Source organism: Leucoraja erinacea, unplaced genomic scaffold, assembly GCF_028641065.1.
Source record: "Leucoraja erinacea ecotype New England unplaced genomic scaffold, Leri_hhj_1 Leri_70S, whole genome shotgun sequence".
Lineage (NCBI taxonomy): Eukaryota > Metazoa > Chordata > Chondrichthyes > Rajiformes > Rajidae > Leucoraja > Leucoraja erinaceus.
The window spans coordinates 265,001-288,481 of NW_026576630.1; the positions used below are offsets into that span (position 1 = coordinate 265,001).

Sequence of the window (23,481 nt, forward strand, 5' to 3'; positions counted from 1 at the left end):
TAGTAGGCCATTCGGCCCATCGTGCCAGCACCGCCATTCAATATGATCATGGCCGATCATCCACAAATTGTTACAGAGAAAGGTTGAACAAGTTAGGGCTTTATTCTTTGGAGCGCAGAAGGTTAAGGGGGGGACTTGATTGAGGTCTTTAAAATGATGAGAAGGATAGACATTGATGTGGACAAGCTTTTCCCACTGAGAGTAGGGAAGATTCAAACAAGGGGACATGACTTGAGAATGAAGGGACTGAAGTTTAGGGGTAACATGAGGGGGAACTTCTTTACTCAGAGAGTGGTAGCTGTGTGGAATGAGGTGGTGGTGGAGGCAGGTTTGTTTTTATCATTTAAAAATAAATTGGATAGTTATATGGACGGGAAGGGAATGGAGGGTTATGGTCTGAGCGCAGGTATATGGGACTAGGGGAGATTATGTGTTCGGCACGGACTAGAAGGGTCGAGATGGCCTGTTTCTGTGCTGTAATTGTTATATGGTTATATGGTTATAAATCAGTACCCCGTTCCTGCTTTCTCCCCATATCCCTTGATTCCTTTAGCCCTAAGAGCTAAATCTAACTCTTAAGTCGGTCCATTACATACAGAGAAGCTGCCTGACCTGCTGTGTTCCTCCAGCACTGAGATCTGCACCAGATTCCAGTCACTGCAGTGTCTTGTGTCTCTGGCCTGGGGTTATACAATCAACATTGCTCTCTATTGTTGAGCTGCAGTATTACAGTCACATCCACCTGACCATTTAACTGTGAGTAGTGCAAATATGCTCCAGCAACAGAATTAGGCCATTCGGCCCATAGAGGGGTGATGGGTGTGTGTTGAGGGGTGTGTCAGTGAGGGGGTGTATCATAGAAACATAGAAAACAGATGCAGGTGTAGGCCATTCGGCCCTTCGAGCCAGCACCGCCATTCAATATGATCATGGCTGATCATCCCTGATCAATTACCCGTACCTGATGGTAGTTGGGAAAGCAGGGCAGTCACGGTGGTGCAGCGGGTAGAGCTGCTGCCTCACGGCGCCAGGGACCCGGGTTCCATCCTGACTACGGGTGCTGTCTGTACGGAGTTTGCACGTTCTCCCCGTGACCTGCGTGGGTTTTCTCCGAGATCTTCGGTTTCCTCCCGCACTCCAAAGACGTACGGGTTTGTAGGTTATTTGGCTCGGTGTAAATGTAAATTGTCCCCTAGTGTGTGTAGGATAGTGTTAGTGTGCGGGGATCGCTGGTCGGCAGGGACTAGGTGGGCCGAACGGCCTGTTTGCTTGCTGTATCTCTGAACTTAGCGAAAACTAAAACCACGAGAAGCGCTCTCCCATTGAGCCCACTCTCTCCCCCTGGTCAAACACACACCTGGGATCCCCCCGACCCATAGATACTCTCTAGAATTTAGGAGATTGAGGGGGGATCTTATAGAAACTTACAAAATTCTTAAGGGGTTGGACAGGCTAGATGCAGGAAGATTGTTCCCGATGTTGGGGAAGTCCAGGACAAGGGGTCACAGTTTAAGGATAAGGGGGAAATCTTTTAAAACCGAGATGAGGAAAACTTTTTTCACACAGAGAGTGGTGAATCTGTGGAATTCTCTGCCACAGAAGGTAGTTGAGGCCACAGTTCATTGGCTATATTTAAGAGGGAGTTAGATGTGGCCCTTGTGGCTAAGGGGATCAGGGGGTATGGAGAGAAGGCAGGGATGGGATACTGAGTTGGATGATCAGCCATGATCATATTGAATGGCGGTGGTGCAGGCTCGAAGGGCCGAATGGCCTCTACTCCTGCACCTAATTTCTATGTTTTTCTATGGCCCTTCCCCACCAGAGCAAGGGGCCAGCCATGCCCTACCTTTCAGGTCGAGGTTCCTGGCCCCGTTGGAGTGCTGTGTCACCGTGCGTGAGTCGATCTTCAGGGTGTGAACGTTATTGGAGTCCCGGGAAACCATCACATTGTGCCACTGGTTGTCGTTCACCGGCTTGTCCGAGTTGCCCTTCATCAGCGACGGCCCGTTGCCCAGGTCAAACACGTAATGCAGGTAGCTGTAGATGGAACAGTGCGTTAGGCCAGGCTTCCTTCCCCCTCCACCCCAACACACACACACGCACGCACCACAGCCCCCAACCTCACCCACTGCCACAGAGCACAACAGCCACAGCACCTCTACTCACTGTGGAGATTCGATCAACGAGGGGAAACTTACCCAATAGTGAAAGGCCTGGATAGGCGCTGGGCCTGTACTCGCTGGAGTTTAGAAAGATGAGAGGGGGACCTCATTGAAACGTACAAAATAGTGAAAGGCCTGGATAGAGTGGATGTGGAGAGGATGTTTCCACTAGTGGGAGAGTCTAGGACCAGAGGGCACAGTCTCAGAATTAAAGGACGTTCCATTGGGAAGGAGATGAGAAGAAATTTCTTTAGCCAGAGGGTGGAGAATCTGTGGGATTATTTGCCACAGACGGCTGTGGAGGCCACAAGTCAGTAGATATTTGTAAGGCAAAGTATTGTGAGCAATTTTGAGCACCATTTATCTGAGTCTGGCTCTGGAGAGGGTCCAGAAGAGATTTACGAGAATGATCCCAGGAATGAGCGGGTGAACATATGATGAAGAGCAAGGGAAGTCCAGGACAAGGGGTCACGGCTTAAGGATAAGGGGGAAATCCTTTAAAACCGAGATGAGAAGAACTTTTTTCACACAGAGAGAGTGGTGAATCTCTGGAACTCTCTGCCACAGAGGGTAGTTGAGGCCACAGTTCATTGGCTATATTTAAGAGGGAGTTAGATGTGGCCCTTGTGGCTAAGGGGATCAGGGGGTATGGAGAGAAGGCGGGTACGGGATACTGAGTTGGATGATCAGCCATGATCATATTGAATGGCGGTGCAGGCTCGAGGGGCCGAATGGCCTACTCCTGCATCTAATTTCTATGTTTCTATGAGTGTTTGACTCTGGGGAGAAAGATCGTGTGTTCATCTCTGTCTATTGGCCCGTGGAGATGTCAGACAGATCACCTCTTAGCCAAGGAATAAACCGTGAGCCTGCCCGACTTCTCCCAATAGCTCAAGCCCTCGAGTTCTGGCAACATCTTCTCTACGGCATGTCCCAGCTGATCGCCATCTCTCTTGTTGCAGGGTGACAAAACGTAACACGATACTTCAAGTTGATGTGTACCAACATCTCATTCAACTGTGACGAATGTCCAGACGTCTATACCGAATTCCCTGACTGATGAAGGCCAGTGTGCGGAAAGCTGTCTAGACCACCCAGAAACCTACTGATCCTGGTCTACAAGCAGTGACTGAGCCCGTCAGACAGAGGGCAAAAATCCAATCGGCCAACCAACAAAATATTCCCCCTCCCCGAACATCACTGGCCCAGTGATACCACCCCTCGCTACATCAGAGAGTGCCCATCTTGTGAAGGGATGGACTCAAGCCTCCACCAGGCATAGTTGTGGTGAAGAGAAGGAACAACTCACCCTTTGACAAGCTCCACCACAATGAAGTCATTGCCATCACCACTGTTGTAGAGGATGAGGCCGTCGATGGCTGTGGTCTTGAACTGGAAGAACAGGTGCATGGAGGTGTAAGCCTGGAGAGTAGCCAATGCCAGGTAACTCGACTTGGTCTTGAATGTCACCGGGTCCGCGATGATGTCACGCATGCCAAAGAAAGCGTTGAGCTCGCAGTAGCTGATGTCTCCGTTCTTGCACAGGTCTATGTAGGGCATCCCATTGAAGCTCAGGCTCTGCAAGTGACCGATGAAGTTGGAGGGTACGATGGAGATGAACCGTTTCTCTGTCATGATGCCCGTTTCAATGTTGTGGAACTCCAGCCTGGTGTGGTCACCCACCATCTGCCCTGGAAGGGACAAAGCAAGCTCGTTCGGACAAAGCCCAGGGCAATAACCCTAACCCCAACCCCTGTGAACCACCCAGACCATCCCAGATCATGCCCAGACCATCCCAGACCTGCCCAGACCATCCCAGACCAAACCATCCCAGACCTGCCCAAACCTGCCCAGACCATCCCAGACCATCCCAAACCTGCCCAGACCATCCCAGACCATCCCAAACCTGCCCAAACCTGCTCAGACCATCCCAAACCTGCCCAGACCATCCCAAACCTGCCCAGACCATCCCAGACCTGCCCAGACCATCCCAGACCTGCCCCTGCCCAGGCCATCCCAGACCATCCCAAACCTGCCCAAACCATCCCAGACCTGAATGGCGGTGCAGGCTCGAAGGGCCGAATGGCCTACTCCTGCACCATCCCAGACCTGTCCAAACCATCTATGTTTCTAGACCATCCCAAACCTGCCCAGACCATCCCAAACCTGCCCAAACCATCTTAACATAGAAACATAGAAAATGGGTGCAGGAGTAGGCCATTTGGCCCTTCGAGCCTGCACCGCCATTCAATATGATCATGGCTGATCATCCAACTCAGTATCCTGTACCTGCCTCTCTCCATACCCCCTGATCCCTTTAGCCACAAGGGCTACATCTAACTCCCTCTTAAATATAGCCAATGAACTGTGGCCTCAACTACCTTCTGTGGCAGAGAATTCCACAGATTCACCACTCTCTGTGTGAAAAATGTTTTTCTCATCTCGGTTTTAAAAGATTTCCCCCTTATCCTTAAACTGTGTGGCCCCTTGTCCTGGACTTCCCCAACATCGGGAACAATCTTCCTGCATCTAGCCTGTCCAACCCCTTAAGAATTTTGTAAGTTTCTATAAGATCCCCCCTCAATCTTCTAAATTCTAGCGAGTACAAGCCGGGTCTATCCAGTCTTTCTTCATATGAAAGTCCTGCCATCCCTAATCATCTCAGACCATGCTGAACCACCCGAATCATCTTAAACCACCTTGAATCATCTCAACCCATCCGTAATGATCCAACACCATCGTTAATTATCTGAAACCACCCCTAATCATTGTTTCGCTGTACACCTTTGCTCAAACCGGCTGGGTCTGCCTGATCTCCCGGTTGCCAAACCCTTTAACCCCCCCTCCCATTCCCACACTGACCTTTCTGTCCTGGGCCTCCTCCACAGGCAGAGTGGGGCCCAGTGCAAATTGGAGGAACTGCAGCTTGTATTTTGCTAGGGCAGCTTACACCCCAGCGGTATGAACATTGACTCTCTAACTTCAAGTAACCCTAGCTCTCCCTCTCTCTCCGTCCCTCCCCCATCCAAGTAATTGTTGAGTCTCATTGTTTGTGACCCGTTTTTACCCAACCCACAGCTGACAGTGGCTTGTTGCCTTTCCATTCTAACATTTTCACATTTCTTTCATTCATTTTAGATTTCTCTACATCATATAACCATATAATCCATCGTCTAGATCTGTTTATTGGCAACTGAACCACCCTACCACAACCAGAGAGCGGTGCTGAACTACTATCTACCTCATTGGTGACCCTCGGACTATCCTTGATCAGACTTTGCTGGCTTTACCTTGCACTAAACGTTATTCCCTTATCCTGTATCTGTACACTGTGGACGGCTCGATTGTAATCATGTGTTGTCTTTCCGCTGACTGGTTAGCACGCAACAGAAGCTTTTCACTGTACCTCGGTACACGGGACAATAAACTAAACTGATATCGCTCATTTCCCTCTCCCCCGACTCTCAGTCTGAAGAAGGGTCTCAACCCGAAACGTCACCTATCCATGTTCTCCACAGATGCTGCCTGACCCGCTGAGTTACTCCAGCACTCTGTGAAACGTCACCTATCCATGTTCTCCACAGATGCTGCCTGGCCCGCTGAGTTACTCCAGCACTCTGTGTCTTTTTGTGAATTAACCAGCACCTGCAGTTCCTTGTTTCTACATCAGCACAGGCTTGTTTAACCCCATCACTCTGTGACGGGTCAACAATAATTGTGTTGAGGGGCAGGCAGGGCAGGCTGGAGGGGCCGAATGGCCTGCTTCTATCCCTTTGCCTCAGCTCCCTGCACCCACACTATAATGAAGGTCAGAGGCAGCTCACTGTCTCTCCAGTGGAGCGACACTGCCCTCCCGTGGCCGTGCTGCCAACTGCAGCTGGGCCAGATATTCTGCTGCAAGAGTCTGCGGATGCTGGAATCTACACTGTGGAGGCTGGAGAGAGGGAGAGAGACACACAGGGATAGAGAGATATAGAGGCTGGAGAGAGGGAGAGAGACACACAGGGATAGAGAGATATAGAGGCTGGAGAGAGGGAGAGAGACACACAGGGATAGAGAGATATAGAGGCTGGAGAGAGGCTGGAGAGAGGGAGAGAGACACACAGGGATAGAGAGATATAGAGGCTGGAGAGAGGGAGAGAGACACACAGGGATAGAGAGATATAGAGGCTGGAGAGAGGGAGAGAGACACACAGGGATAGAGAGATATAGAGGCTGGAGAGAGGGAGAGAGACACACAGGGATAGAGAGATATAGAGGCTGGAGAGAGGGAGAGAGACACACAGGGATAGAGAGATATAGAGGCTGGAGAGAGGGAGAGAGACACGCAGGGATAGAGAGATATAGAGGCTGGAGAGAGGGAGAGAGACACACAGGGATAGAGAGATATAGAGGCTGGAGAGAGGGAGAGAGACACACAGGGATAGAGAGATATAGAGGCTGGAGAGAGGGAGAGAGACACACAGGGATAGAGAGATATAGAGGCTGGAGAGAGGGAGAGAGACACACAGGGATAGAGAGATATAGAGGCTGGAGAGAGGGAGAGAGACACACAGGGATAGAGAGATATAGAGGCTGGAGAGAGAGAGGGAGAGAGACACACAGGGATAGAGAGATATAGAGGCTGGAGAGAGGGAGAGAGACACACAGGGATAGAGAGATATAGAGGCTGGAGAGAGGGAGAGAGACACACAGGGATAGAGAGATATAGAGGCTGGAGAGAGGGAGAGAGACACACAGGGATAGAGAGATATAGAGGCTGGAGAGAGGGAGAGAGACACGCAGGGATAGAGAGATATAGAGGCTGGAGAGAGGGAGAGAGACACACAGAGATAGAGAGATATAGAGGCTGGAGAGAGGGAGAGAGACACACAGGGATAGAGAGATATAGAGGCTGGAGAGAGGGAGAGAGACACACAGGGATAGAGAGATATAGAGGCTGGAGAGAGGGAGAGAGACACACAGGGATAGAGAGATATAGAGGCTGGAGAGAGGGAGAGAGACACACAGAGATAGAGAGATATAGAGGCTGGAGAGAGGGAGAGAGACACACAGAGATAGAGAGATATAGAGGCTGGAGAGAGGGAGAGAGACACACAGGGATAGAGAGATATAGAGGCTGGGGGGGTAAAGAGAGGGGGGAAGGTGCTGTGACTGGAGAGGTTGCAGAAACAGGGAGGGTATCAGGTATGGGGGGGGTTACAGAGATAGTGAGGGGGTGTTGAGGGTGGGAGATGAGGGGGGGGGAGGGGTGGACACTTACCTGCTACGGTGATGTTGTCCATGGATAGCTGCAGGCCCTTTCCGCGCCGCACCACGCGGATGCTGTGCCACTCGTTGTCATTCACCTTCTGCCCAGCGAACAGCGTCTCAGGGCCCTTGCCTGCAGTGCAAGGAGAGGGGTTAGAGGGCACACAGGAGCCCCAGGCCCGCGTTAGAGGGCGCAGCAGACCCCAGGCCCGCGTTAGAGGGCGCAGCAGGCCCCAGGCCTCTGTTATAGAGCACACACACAACCACGGGGAGAGGGGGTTAGTGCAGACACACATACTCCAAGCCCAAGTTTTGCAGCGGCCCGCGTTATAGTCGATACACGTTGCACTGGACACAGGCCTGCGTTAGAGCGTATATGCAACACTCACAAGTTATAGCAGAATTAGGCCATTCGGCCCATCCAGTCTACTCCGCCATTCAATCATGGCTGATCTATCTCTCCCTCCTAACCCCATTCTCCTCATAACCCCTGATACCCGTAATAATCAAGAATCTGCCTTAAAAATATCCACTGGCTTGTGGCCTCCACCGCCATTTGTGCCAATGAGTTCCACAGATTCACCACCCTCTGATTAAAGAAGTTCCACCTCACCTCCTTCCCAACAGAGTGCCGTTTAATTCTGAGGCTGTGGCCTCTGGTCCTAGACTCTCCCACTAGTGGAAACATCCTCTTCACATCCACTCTATCCAGGCCTTTCACTATTCAGTAAGTTTCAATGAGGTCCCCTCATCCTTCTAAACTCCAGCGAGTACAGGCCCAGTGCCGTCAAACGCTCATCATATGTCAACCCAACTCATTCCTGGGATCATTCTCGTAAACCTCCTCTGGACCCTCTCCAGAGCCGGCACATCCTTCCTCAGATATGGTGCCCAGATCTGCTCACATTTGGCAGAGACAAGATTCACATGCCCGAGCCTGCACAGACCACAACATACAGATCTTGGCCTCACACTCACTGCCCCACCGCTCAACAAACTGGTGATGTGGCCCCTGTCCTGGGCCTCCCCCATTATCAGTGAGACCCAGCACAAACTGGAGGAACAGCACCTCACACCCCAGCGGCATGAACATTGACGAGCTTCAAATAGCCCTTGCTTTCCCTTTCCCTTCCCAGTTCTCCCACCAATCTGACATTCTGTCTCTGTCCCGCCCACTCTCCTGACATCAGCCTGAAGAAGGGTCTCGTCCCGAAACGTCACCCATTCCGTCTCTCCAGAGATGCTGCCTGTCCCACTGAGTTACTCCAGCAGTTTGGGTCTATCTTCGGTTTAAACCAGCATCTGCAGTTCCTTCCTACAGTGATGAGGTTGTGTCCTGTGAGGTCCTGTTCCTCCAAACTGCCCGTGTCATGGTGTTGGTCTCGACTGCTCCCCCTCACACACTATGTAGTGGACTTTGACCCCTGCTCAGGAGAATTGGTTTGATTAGTGTGGGTGTCAGGGGTTACGGGGAGATTGGGGATGAGAGGGAGAGATAGCTCAGCCATGATTGAATGGTGGAGTAGGCTTGATGGACCGAATGGCCTAATTCTGCTCCTAGAACATGAACAGGGCCCCCTTTCCTTGGGACTGCCTCTGTGTTTGATTAGTGTCAGAGATACAGAGCGGAAACAGGCCCTTCGGCCCAGCGAGTCCGTGCCGTCCAGCGATCCCTGCACACTATCCCACACACACTAGGGCCAATTTACAATTATACCGAGCCAACAAACCTGCACGTGCTTGGAGTGTGGGAAGAACCCGAAGATCCTGGAGAAAACCCACGTAATCAGGGGGAGAACATGCAAACTCCTTACAGACAGCACCCGTGGTCGGGTCTCCGGTGCTGCATGCACTGTGAGGCAGCAACTCTACTGCTGTGCCACCGTGCTGTATTCTGGTGATATCGACATTCCCATACACACAGCCTGGGTATGGAGTTGGTCAGTTGCTGCTCCCCCTCGCACTGTCTGCCTGTTCTGCTGGTCAGCAGTGGCCATTCCTTACCCACTGGTCGTGGCCTGAGCAAGAGTCTGCTCCCCTTTACACACTGCCCACTACTCAGGTGTGTTCTAGTGTGGGCAGGGTCCATTGCCCCAGCCTGGTTGGTAGTGTGTGTTTCTTGCACACTGCTCACACTAGTGCGGGAAGGGACTGTTCCCCCCTTACACACTGCTCACACTAGTGGCAGGCAGGGACAGTTCCCCCCTTACACACTGCACGCTGCTCAGGTGTGTTCAGGTGCTGGGCAGCGTCTGTCCACCCACCAACATCCAGCTTGGTGCGTAGACATGTGGCTCGGTGAACACCGCTCCGTTTACCGTTGGTGCTGGGTGAACTCTCCAAGCTCATGGTAAGTGCCACAGATCATCGTAGAATCATCTTGTGAACAAGATCATGAGAGGAATAGATCAGGTAGCAGCACAGAGTCTCTTGTCCAGAGTAGGGGAATCGAGGACCAGAGGACATGGGTTTAAGGTGATCAGGGGAAGATTTCATAGGAATCTGATTTCATTGGGAAACTTTTTCACACAGAGGGTGGTGGGTGTATGGAACGAGCTGCCGGAGGAGGTAGTTGAGGCTGGGACTATCCCAACATTTAAGAAACAGTTAAGACAGGTACATGGATAGGACAGGTTTGGAGGGGTATGGGCCAAACATAGGCAGGTGGGACTAGTGTAGATGGGACATGTTGGCCGGTGTGGGCAAGTTGGGCCGAATGGCCTGTTTCCACGCTGTATCACTCTATCAGTCTGTGTGTGGCGGGGGTTCTCACGATGTTGGTGGGGGGGGTGTTCCAGGATTTAGACCCAGTGCCGGTGATGGGGGCGGGCGATAGATTTCTAAGTGGGGACAGTGCGTGACTGGGAAGGGGAAGCTGCGGGTGGTGGTGTTGCCCTGTCCTTGGTGGGAGAGCTAGTTGGTGTGGGAATAGACTGGGCAAGTAACTGCAGTGCAGTATGTAGATTGGGCCCACTGCAGCCACTGGGGGTCGGTGTGGGGCTTCTGGTCATTGGTGATCCTCATAATGTTGAATTTGTTTATTTTAGTTTAGAGATACAGCGGGGAAACAGGCCCTTCGGCCCACCGAGTCCGCGCCGACCAGCGATCCCCGCACACTAACACTATCCTACACACACACTAGGGACAATTTTACCAAAGCCAATTAACCTACAAACCTGCACGTCTTTGGAGTGTGGGAGGAAACCGGAGCACCCGGAGAAAACCCACGCAGGTCACGGGGAGAACGTGCAAACTACACAGACAGCACCCGTAGTCAGGATGGAACCCGGGTCTCTGGCACTGTGAGGCAGCAGCTCTACCCGCTGCACCACCATGCATGCACTAATGTCACTTACCGCCTCTCATGCCTGAGTGTTGTCCAGCTGTGGGCAGCTTGACCCACTGAGGAGCGGTCAATGGAACTGGACACTGTGCGATGGTCAGTGAGAATCGCCACCTCTGACCGGTCAGTGGTGAAGCCGCAGCAGATGCTGGGCCTGGACTCTGCCCTGAGCACCCCATATCTGAGGAAGGATGCGCTGGCTCTGGAGATGGGCCACAGGAGAATGATCCCAGGAATGAGTGGGTTAACTATGATGAGCGTTTGACGGCACTGGGCCTGCACTCGCTGGAGTTTAGAAGGATGAGGGGACCTCATTGAAACTCACTGAATAATGAAAGGCCTGGATAGAGTGGATGTGGAGAGGATGTTTTCACTAGTGGGAGAGTCTAGGACCATAGGCTGCAGCCTCAGAATTAAAGGACGTTCCTTTCGGAAGAAGATGAGGAGGAATTTCATTATCCAGAGGGTGGTGAATCTGTGGAATTCATTGCTACAGACGGCTGTGGAGGCCACAAGTCAGTGGATATCTTTAAAGCGGAGATTGACAGATTCTTGATTAGTGCAGGTGTCAGGGGTTACGGGGAGAAGGCAGGAGAATGGGGTTAGGAGGGTGAGATAGATCAGCCATGATTGAATGGTGGAGTTGACTTGATGGGCTGAATGGCCTGATTCTGCTCCTATCACTGATGAACTGCAGCCAGAGGTTGGATGGGGGGACTGACCAAAAAGCACTGCCATCTTGCCTGGTGTGAAGTCACACACCAACTGGTGTATCTCCTCCCTCCCCCGTGTTGCATCAATGTCACCCTGATGTAGTGGACAGGCATGTTCATCTCTCCGCTAGACTTCCGTCCGTCTCTCCTCTCTCTCCTTGACCAGCAAGGACATTGCCGACCAAACAACAGCATCGCAGGTTAGTGGGTGAGAACAAAGGCTGTGTGTTGGGGCAATGAAGATAGACACAGAGTGCTGGAGTAACTCAGTGGGTCAGGCACCATCTGTGGAGAACATGGATAGGAGACGTGTCAAAGAGTGCTGGAGTAACTCAGGGGGTCAGGCAGAATCTGTGGAGAACATGGATAGGTGACGTTTCACAGAGTGCTGGAGTAACTCAGCGGGTCAGGCAGCATCTGTGGAGAACGTGGATAGGTGACGTTTCACAGAGTGCTGGAGTAACTCAGCGGGTCAGGCAGCATCTGTGGAGAACATGGATAGGTGACGTTTCACAGAGTGCTGGAGTAACTCAGCGGGTCAGGCAGCATCTGTGGGGAACATGGATAGGTGACGTTTCACAGAGTGCTGGAGTAACTCAGCGGGTCAGGCAGCATCTGTGGAGAACATGGATAGGTGACGTTTCACAGAAGTGCTGGAGTAACTCAGCGGGTCAGGCAGCATCTGTGTGGAGAACATGGATAGGTGACGTTTCACAGAGTGCTGGAGTAACTCAGCGGGTCAGGCAGCATCTGTGGAGAACATGGATAGGTGACGTTTCACAGAGTGCTGGAGTAACTCAGCGGGTCAGGCAGCATCTCTGAAGAAAAGGAATGGGTGACGTTTCGGGTCGAGTCTGAAGAAGGGGCTCGACCCGAAACGTCACCCATGCCTTCTCTCCAGAGATGCTGCCTGGCCTGCTGAGTTACTCCAGCTTTTTGTGTCTGTCTTGCTCAGTTTGAAGGACTTTAACTATGGGAGGAGGTCGAGCAGGCTGAGAGATGACGGATTAGAGGTATATAAAACTATAATGGCCAAAGATAGGGTAGGTAGTTAGAATCTTTTAATCATGCTGTACTTTCTAAAAGCAAGAGGGCATCGTTTTAAGGTGTATGGAAGCAAGAAAGAGTGACAGTGTGTGAGAGAGAGAGACTGAGAGAAAGAGATTGAGATGGGGGGAGAGAAAGAGGGAGAGAGATGGAGAGAGCGAGACAGACACAGAGAAAGGGAGAGAGATACAGAGAGGGGGTGAGAGATGGAGAGGAAGACAGAGATACAGAGATGGAGAGAGAGAAAGAGGGAGAGAGATGGAGAGAGGGAGGGAGAGAGATGAGAAAATGTCTCGACTTTTCTGACACTAATGTTGGGCTGATTCTGTGGTGGAATGGGTTTGGGCAGTTTCAAGTAAGAGGCAGGATATCAGAGTTCTCCCCACAGACAGGCCAGGAAGCAAACAGGGTGATCTGTAGCGTTGAGAGGGTTGAGTGGGTGATGGGCTAAGCCAGGTGTCTCTCCTCCTTCACCCACTTGGCTGAGACATTGTCCAGGATGGCAATGTGCTGTCTTGCCCCTGCACCCATGCTTTAGTTTAAAGATACAGCTCGGAAACAGGCCCTTCGGCCCACCATGTCCGTGCCGACCAGCGATCCCCGCACACTAACACTGCACTAAACACACTAGAGACAATTTAAAATTTACACCAAGCCAATTAACCTACAAATCTGTACAAGCCTTTGTGGGAAACCGAAGATCTTGGAGAAAACCCACGCAGGTCAGGGGGAGAACGTGCAAACTCCGTGCAGACAGCACCCGTAGTCAGGATCGAACCCTGGTCTCTGGCGCTGCGAGGCAGCAGCTCTACCCGCTGGTCCAGGTACAAGGCTAGCGCTACAAGAGGAAGGTTGAATCCCAGGCTGTCGACATTCACTGGAAGAAACTTCGGGCAAGGTGGTGCAGCGGTAGAGTTGGCGCCGGAGACCCGGACTGTGGTGGAACGTGGTCTGTATGTGAGTTGTAGAGACAAGCCCACCACCTCTCCCACCAAGGACAGGGGAACACCACCACCTGCCCCATCCCCACTGTGAAATCTATCGCCCTTCCCTTCACCGTCACTGGGTCTAAATCCTGGAACTCCCTCCTCACCAGCACCGTGGGGACCCCTTCCTAATAGACCATAGTGGCAGCAGTAGGCCATTCGGCCCTTCAAGCCAGCACCGCCATTCACTGTGATCATGGCTGATCATCCACAATCAGTTCCCCGTTCCTGCCTTCTCCCCATATCCCCTGACTCCGGTATCTTTAAGAGCTCTATCTATCTCTCTCTTGAAATTATCCAGAGAACCCCACATGGACTGCAGCCTTTCAAGGCCACTTATCACATGGGTTTAGGGATAATCCAGGCATTAAAAGGTGGCTCAACCTCCTGAGAGGACACAATGGCCAATATGTGGACAGGACAGGAAGGACAGTCCATTGGTGACCATAGCAGAACCATTCCCCAGCCCTCTGACTCCAAGCCTCTCCCAGCCTCCTGACCAAGGCATGTTGGCTCCCCCAACCACCCTTCCTCTCACCCCTTCACCAAGACCCCCCCCCCACCCCCCTCCAATGGCCCCAAGATCAATCTCCCTCATTCCATTCTCCATAAAGCCCAGCTCATCCCAAGCACGGTACCAAGCCCACGTCGCCCCACCCAGCCCTCTTCCCTGCACCCCGACTCCAGCTTCAGCTTATCATCTCATTCTAGGTTTCCAATTCCTTGAAGGTGTATCTAACAGCACCTGAAACACACTCTATCCCTATAACCCCCCCACCCCAGCCCTTACACCCCTCCATAACATCCCCAGTCCCTACACCCCTCCCTGTCTCAGTAACCCTCTGGTCCTCCTGAGATGTGTTTGCTCCTCTAAACACCAGGCTGTGACCATGCCCTATATCCCTCCTCTCCTCCACTGAGACCGTGCCCTCAGTATCCGGCCCCCTCGCTCAATGACCGAGTTTGTCCCCCCCCCCTCCTCAGTCTATCCTGAGATTGGCTCCTTGTCCTATTGTCCGTGATAACTCTGTACTATCTACAGTATAACCCTTGTGTCGATGATGGCTGTAGTTGGAGACTCCCAGCCACCAGCAGCCCACCCAACCGTGACTGTAGGAGCAGGCCAGAGGCTGGGGATCCACTGGGAGTGACTCACCTCCTGACCCCTCCAAGGCCTTTCCACCGTCTGTCTACGCGGCCCAAGTGTGATGGAACACTCTCCTCCACATGCCTGGGTGAGTGCGGCTCCAACAACTCTCCAAGCTCAATATTCCTGTTCACTCTTCCCATTACACTGTTACATTATCTCTGTGTGTGCGGTCTTTATTTCCTCCTGGAATGTTCCCAATATATCTCCGGAATAGCGAGTCCTGCAGTTGTCCCCCCCCCCCCCCCCCCTCCCCTCAAGGAATCTCTGCAAGGGTTCATCATGTCATAAGTGATCGGAGCAGATTTAAGCCATTCGACCCATCAGGGCTTCAATTGTGACTGATCTATCTCTCCCTCCCAACCCCATTCTCCTGCCTTCTCCCTGACACCCGCACTAATCAAGAATCTGTCTATCTCTGCCTTAAAAATATCCATTGACTTGTGGCCTCCACAGCCGTCTGTGGCAAAAGGTTCCACAGATTCACCACCCTCTGATTAGAGGGGTTTAGCAACAGGCCCAGAACACGGGATTCTTCCTTCACTCTGGTGGGGGAACTTTCAGAAGAGGGAACTTTTAATAACGCCAGATTTTCTTTTTGTTGCTTTGACTCGTTGCAACTTGGGCATTGGGCAAGCAATGGACAGATGTACAGGGAGGTTACCATTCGGATATGTTCATTCCCTTTCCCCACGACTTCAGCTGGTGTTGGAAGGAACTGCAGATGCTGGTTTACACCGAGGACAAAGACACAAAATGCTGGAGTAACTCAGCGGGACAGGCAGAGGTGACATTTCAGGTCGAGACCCTCCTTCAGACCAGTCTCGACTCCTTCCCTCCGGAGAGGCTGCCAGTCCCCGCTGAGTTACTCCCAACATACTGCGCCTACTTGCAATAAGGCAGCAGCTTATCTTGGCCAATATTAACACATCAAACAGTAACATATAAAAGTGAACCATGACTTACTAGGGTTACAGTTAGTCCTGACACAGTCTGGGTGTGAAAAAAAAAACAGGATGAAGAGAAAAGAGAGCAGATTTAATCCTTCAAGGTAATTTCTGCAGACATCAATAATATTCATTTCCACCTTCCGGGGACAACACATGTTGACATGGCCCTTAGACGTCAGCAGAGACCCCCTCCTCTATTACCCATCTTGTGCTTGTGGGCAGGTTTTGTGAGCTTTAAGAGGTTCATTTAAACCTTCCCTCTCAAGCACCATCAGTGATCAGCATTCACCCAAATTCTGGACTCATCAACACCCCGGTTCCCATTGAAGGCAACCAGCTTATGAATAAAGTTCTTGGAGAAGAATTAGGCCATCATGTCTACTCTGCTGATCTATCTCCCCCTCTCAATGACATTCTCCTGCCTTCTCCCCATAACCCCTGACACCTGTACTAATCAAGAATCTATCTATCTCTGCCTTAAAAATATCCACTGACAGCCGTCTGTGGTAAAGAATTCCACAGATTCACCACCCTCTGGCTAAAGAAATTCCTCCTCATCTCCTGTCTAAAGGAAGGTCCTTTAATTGTGAGGCTGTGCCCTCTGGCCCTAGACTCTCCCACTAGTAGAAACATCCTCTCCACATCCACTCTATCCAGTAACTGTCTGGCGAGTCTCTCAGCACATCCCACACCTACACCTGCACGTCTTTGGGAAGTAAACTCCTGACAACTGAGACGGAGCAGGTAGAATCTCCCACTGTGGACCTTGGACAAGCAATGTCCTTTCCTTTTGTGTTTGGTGGCTGGAAACCCAACCTGTGTCATTCTCATCTCCACCCCAAGATTTGAAGGCTCCCGAGTTCCCTGGTGTGTCAGAGGACACTGTGCTTCAGCCAATGCCACATCTGTGCCTCTGCGATGGTGAGTTTGCGGTGAATGCTGACCACTCGGTGCTTTGACCGCTCTCCCTCCACGGCATTTCCCCCTGAGGGTCCCTGGTCAAATGGGGGGGGGGGGGGGGGGGGTCATCAGCGGGGCCTGAGGGTTCAACACGTGCTGTCAACCGTCACAGAAAAGTGGATGCAAAGAGCCACGGCCCACGTTTGCCAACCCCTGGTCTGTGGCAAACCTTTCCCATGCTGGCTCTGAACGCCAAGCCTCTTGTCCAGGACGGTCTTGGAGCAAGGAGCGTGAGTGATTGTTCTGGTCGCTGGTGGTAACGGTGGGTCGGAATAACCCAGGTCCACAGGGAGTGAGAGATGGGTCAATCGCAGCAGCTCCACACCTGACCACCACGGCACACCTGAGGTACTTGGGCTTTGATCCAACGGAGGAGCTTGAACCAAAGACCTGGCCGTTGTTTGGGCAATTTGCACAGTTGTGGGTCAGGGAACAGAAAGCAAATGGGAGACACATTGGCTCCTCGGGGAAAAAATACGCTCACGTTCCAGCTCTCACCGAGACCGTTCAGATTCATCGTCATCTGAGCAGCAACAAGGGTGTTAATGGAACTCCGCTTCCTGGGATGTAGGGGTCTTGCTTGGTGACTTTCACACTGCACATTTGCACACGGCTAGTCTCAAAATCAAGAGAATGGAGCAAAATATTAAATAAAAAACACAAAGTCTGCGGAAGTCACAATGAAGACACACGCATGTACACACACATACATGCTGACAGATAATCACATACACACACACACGCATGTACACACACATATATGCTGACAGATAATCATACACGTACACCCACACACAGAGAACATCACACACACACACGCAGACACACATACATGCTGACAGATAATCACATACACACACCTACACACAGAGAATCACACACACACGCATGTACACACATATGCTGACAGATAATCACATACACACACACGCATGTACAGACACACATACATGCTGACAGATAATCACATACACACACACACATGTACACACACATATATGCTGACAGATAATACACACACACACACACACAGAGAATCATACACACACACACGCAGACACACATACATGCTGACAGATAATCACATACACACACACCCACACACAGAGAATCACACACACACACATGTACACACACATATATGCTGACAGATAATCATACACACACACACCCACACACAGAGAATTACACACACACACACGCAGACACACATATATGCTGACAGATAATCACATACACACACACACACAGACACACACACATATATGCTGACAGATAATCATACACACGCACACCCACACAGAATCACACACACACACGCACACATACACACACACATATATGCTGACAGATAATCATACACACACACACACCCACACACAGAGAATCACACACACACGCATGTACACACATATATGCTGACAGATAATCACATACACGCACACACCCACACACAGAGAATCACACACACACACGCATGTACACACACATATATGCTGACAGATAATCACATACTCTCTCACACAGAGACGCAGACACATATATACAAGCACACAGAGTATCACACTCAGTCACATACACAGTCTCTCACACATGCAGAATCACACACACACACGCACGCACACATACATGCTGACAGATAATCACATACACACAGACTCTCTCACAGAGACGCACACACATATACAAGCAGAGCATCACACACTCAATCACGCACGCAGTCTCACACACACGCACACACAGAATCACAAACACATACACTGTCACAAACACAGCCCTAACACACTGATTAATACACACAGAACACAAACACACAAATGCCCACACTGCCTCACACACACACACGTGGACTTGCACATACACACACATGGACTTGCACACACATATGGACTTGCACACACACACAAAGATACACACTCTCGCACACTTGTGCAAAGCACCAGATAGATATGGAGAGTGAGGTGATGGCAGCAATAAAGTGTGATGCTACACCCCCAGGGAGCGGTGGTATCTCCTGGGTCAAGGGTCACCCTGTCCTGACCATTTGACCTTGCCGGGTTTGGGGCAGTGGGGGGGGGGGGGGGGGGGGGGGGGGGGGGGGGTAGAGGTCACCGCTGCCGTGGCTCTTTGCTTTGGCCGCAGACCCTGGCCATTGAAGGGTTTGTCCCATCGTTTGAGGAATGACCGGGAATGGAGGGAGGGAGGGAGGGAGGGAGGAGGAGGGGAGGAGGGAGGGGGGGGAGGGGAGGAGGGGAGGAGGGGGGGAGGGGAGGGGGGGAATGACCGGAGGAAAGGGTGAGGAGAGCTGCAATGTGTCTTACCTGACAGGGCTCAGCACATCCAATGATACAGGCAGGGCGGGGGAGGGGTGAGGACTAAACCACAACCACACATGAACTTCAATGGCCCTGCTTCCAGGTATCCCTTATACTAAACATGGAGGCGCAGTGTACAGGCACCCCCTGATTTACACACGGGGGTACAATGTGTAGCGAACACTTCTTCTCCGCGGATTGTCTCCTTGTCGTGGTGGAGAAGCTGAGATCCTGAGAGCGATGCCGTCTGGAGCCACCCATGTTGGTGAGGTCGAGGGGGAGGTCTCTGACAAAGCCAATCCAACCAAGACCTCAACGGTGGAACAGGCGGAGGACGATGGCTGACCTTAGTGGAGGAACATGTCACAACAGCTGGGAAGGCAGATGGATGAAGGCTGCAGCAGGAAAGGGTCTCCGGTCATCTTGGACTCCACGCCACTGGATCCTGACCCAGATCTGTCAAGGACCGTGTGTGGGGTGGCCGTCTGTGCACCAGTCTCCCCACGTTAAACAAAGTCACGCACAGGCGTCCTCCATGAGAGGACAGTCACACTCGTTTTGAGTGACCGCTGATGATGGTAGTGAACATGGTGTTGTGTAATGGTGCAGTGTGTTACACAGCAGGGTGTGTGTGTTGGCCAGTGTATTACACAAGACTCTGTGTGTTTTGGACATTGTGATATACAGAGCATGATATGCGAATGTGTGTCTTGACCTCATCGACCTTGTTAAAGCATGCGGTGGTAGCTGCGAGCCGGGACCATGGTTGATGCGATGGCTGGTCACCAGGGCCTCACCGCTGGGAATGTAGAGGAGGGAGGGAAGGGAGGGGAGAGAGCCTGGCCCTGTGATGGCGATCCCACATTGCAGCTCACCACAAGGAGAACCGTTAACACATCCACAAACTTACAGCCATCCAGGGTTCAGGAGCAGAAGGTAGTCACGCTCCCAGCCGGCCCTCCATCCCAACGGCCCAAACTCACTCACCACCTACTCTTCACTGCCCTTGTTCACCGTCCTTGTTCACCCGCCCTTGCGTCACAAGTCGCCCCGTCATGTGGGACCTTTACCCCCACCCCTGGCGTTTACCCCCCCCTGTTACCCACTCTGGCCCTGGGGGGGGGGCAAGCACCCTTACACACCTGGGACCCATGTGCCTCCTACACAAGCTGACCCCCAACATCTGACCTTTACTCTGACCCCTCACCTTTGACCCCGACCCCTGTACCCCCAACACCTGCCCTGACCCAGTTGACTTTTACCCTGACCCCTGTACCCGGACACCTGACCTTTACCCTGTACCCCAACACCTGACCTTTCCCCTGTACCCCAACACCTGACCTTTCCCCTGTACCCCAACACCTGACCTTTACCCTGACCCCCAACACCTGACCTTTACCCTGACCCCCAACACCTGACCTTTACCCTGAACCCCAACACCTGACCTTTACCCTGACCTTTACCCTGACCCCAACACCTGACCTTTACCCTGAACCCCAACACCTGACCTTTACCCTGACCCCAACACCTGACCTTTACCCTGATCCCTGACCCCAACACCTGACCTTTACCCTGACCCCCAACACTTGACCTTTCCCCAATCTCTAGGCCTCCTTCATGCCCCCGATCACACCCACATCATTGGGCTCCTGTGTGGCCCTCTGTGGACACGTCTAGACCATGTGTTTCCACCCAGACCCACGAGGGTGAAGGGCTGGGGGTGTCTTCCACTTCAGCTCCTGCCCCCGCCCCCCCCGCACCAGCTCGTGCCCTGTTTCCACCGTCAATGGGTCACTGTCACGTCTAGTTTACAGATACAGCATGGAAACAGGCCCTTCGGCCCACGGAGTCCGCGCTGACCAGCGATCCTCCCCCCCCGCACAGTACTTCTAAACTATAGAAGGAAAATTAACAGAAGCCAATTAACCTACAAACCCGCACGTCTTTGGAGTGTGGGAGGAAACCGGAGCGCACGGAGAAAACCCACACGGTCACAGTTAGAACGTACAAACTCTGCACAGACAGCACCCGTAGTCGGGATCGAACCCGGGTCTCTGGCGCTGGGAGGCAGCAGCTCTACCCGCTGCGCCACCGTGCCGTATTTCTGGCTGACTCTTCTGTGCATCTGCGCTCACATAGACCGCCTCCAAATGGCCACTGGTGGAAACTTGACTGGAGTCCGTGACACTCAATCTGGTCGCCATCAGTGAACAATGCCCAGAATGTGGAAACAAGGCACGGTGCCAGCCGCAAACCACAGCCATCGATCAAAGAACTGGTGCCTTTACTGTGGGTAAGGATGGCTGAGAGGATTAGACTTAAAGACAGACACAGTGGTAACAAACAGATGAGATTCAGGGTTATGGAGCTGTTAAAAGATGGACCTGAAGAATGATTCAAGGAAACAGCTCAAGTTTTGCCCATTCACAGCAGCATGGAGCAGAGGCCAGACTTGGCTAAACTTAGTTTAGTTTAGTTTAGAGATACAGTGCAGAAACAGGCCCTTCGGCCCATCAAGTCCACGCCGACCAGCGATCCCCGCACACTAAGATTATCCTACACACACTAGGGAAAATGCCAATTAACCTACAAACCCGCACGTCTTTGGAGTGTGGGAGGAAACCGGAGCACCCGGGAAAAACCCACCCAGGTCATGGGGAGAACGTGCAAACTCCGTACAGACAGCACCCGTAGTCAGGATGGAACCCGGGTCTCTGGCGCTGTGAGGCAGCAGCACTACCCGCTGTCCGTCCATGCCGCAGAAACATGACTGTTCCTGGGAACAGACTGGTAGAGGTCTGCTAGGAACATGGACACACAGAGTGCTGGAGTAACTCAGCAGGACCGGCAGCATCTCTGGAGCGAAGGAACGGGTGACATTTCGGGTCGAGACCCTTCTTCAGACTCCCTGCTAGCCAGCTGTTGAATGGTCAAGGCTTGGCTGCTGCCATCCCTGGGATGGAGGGCTGTTGGCGGGTGGAGAGGGCGTTACCTAGGTTGACGGTCAGCTTGACCCGGCCACCGTCCAGCTCCAAGCGCAGGGTGTCCGCTGAGTCCTTGGACGTGGTGGCCATCAGGAGCCCGTACGCTCGCTGTGACATGAAGCGCAGGGAGATGTCCTCAGCTTCTGTGTGCATGACGATTGGCATCATGATCTTCAGGTACATGCTGCCATCGTAGCTCAGCACGGTGCCCTCTGTGGGTAGAAGCACACACACCACATACATACATGCACACATACAACCAGGCAGACTCTTGCCCCAGCCGGCTGTCTGACCACTGTCCACCGTTATGTCCGCGCCCGGCTGGTTTTAGAGATGGACTACACTCTGGGACACCGCGTTTACAGTATTGGGTGCAGTTCTGGGCACACTGTTATAGCAAACATGATGTCAAGCTGGAAAGGGTTCAGAGAAGATTCACCAGGATGTTGCCAGGACAAGAGGGTGTGAGCTACAGGGAGAGGTTGAGCAGGCTGGGACTCTACCTTGGAGCGCAGGAGATTCCGATTCAGATTCAGATTCAATTTAATTGTCATTGTCAGTGTACAGTACAGAGACAACGAAATGCATTTAGCATCTCCCTTGAAGAGCGACATAGCAAACGATTTGAATAAATAATAATGTGTCCGGGGGGGGGGGGGGGGGGTGGGGGGTGGCAGTCACCGAGGTACGTTGTTGAGTACCTCGGTACTCCTTGGAGCGTAGGAGGATGAGGGGTGATCTTATAGATCATGAGAGGACTAGATCGGGTAAACCCACAGAGTCTCTTGCCCAGAGTAGGGGAATCGAGGACCAGAGGTCATAGGTTTAAGGTGAAGGGGGAAAGATTGGATACAAATCTGAGGGGTAACTTTTCCACACAGTGTATGGAACGAGCTGCCGGAGGAGGTAGTTGAGGCTGGGACTATCCCAACATTTAAGAAACAGTTAGACAGGTACATGGACAGGACAGGTTTGGAGGGATATGGACCAAACGCAGGCAGGAGGGACTAGTATAGATGGGACATGTTGGCCGATGTGGGCAAGTTGGGCCGAAGGGCCTGTTTCCCTGCTGTATCACTCTGTGACTATTTCCAGGACCGCTGGGCACCGTGGGGGAGTGGAATGTGTCCTAAATAAGGATGGGGAAATAATTATTGAATATTTAGAATGTATGAATATTTGATTTACTTTGTATGATGGTGTTGGGCTTGTTTGCATTGTTTTGTATTGTACATATCATTTTTGTAAATAATTGATTAGAATTATTTTTGGTTAAAAAAGAAGCTAACTTTAGCTCATTGAGTCATAGAGTGATACAGTGTGGAAACAGGCCCTTCATCCCAACTTGCCCACACCAGCCAACATGCCCCATCTACACCAGTCCCACCTGCCTGCGTTTGGTCCATATCCCTCCAAACCTGTCCTATCCATGGACCTGTCTAACTGTTTCTTAAACGTTGGGATAGTCCCCAAAAAAGCTGATATAGTTTTTACACTTCTATACCTTTAGCCTGATGATCAGTGTGGCGGGTGTGAGCCAGGTGACGATGTGTGACAAGTGTGAGCATGAATACGAGTGTGAGCCTGATGGGAGAGGGGTGAACTCCTCCACTTGTGACACAAG

At 52.0% G+C, this 23,481-nt stretch overlaps 1 protein-coding gene across 1 annotated transcript in view; it reads right to left on the bottom strand.

The window, feature by feature from the left end:
- The window catches only part of LOC129694562 (neurexin-2-like), a 229,423-nt gene that overhangs the window by 201,224 nt on the left and 4,718 nt on the right, over nucleotides 1-23,481 (bottom strand). Inside the window, 5 exon segments of the mRNA XM_055631290.1 lie at nucleotides 1,847-2,037; nucleotides 3,472-3,853; nucleotides 7,426-7,545; nucleotides 15,615-15,641; nucleotides 21,866-22,069. Of these exon segments, the coding sequence (XP_055487265.1) occupies nucleotides 1,847-2,037; nucleotides 3,472-3,853; nucleotides 7,426-7,545; nucleotides 15,615-15,641; nucleotides 21,866-22,069 (924 nt within the window).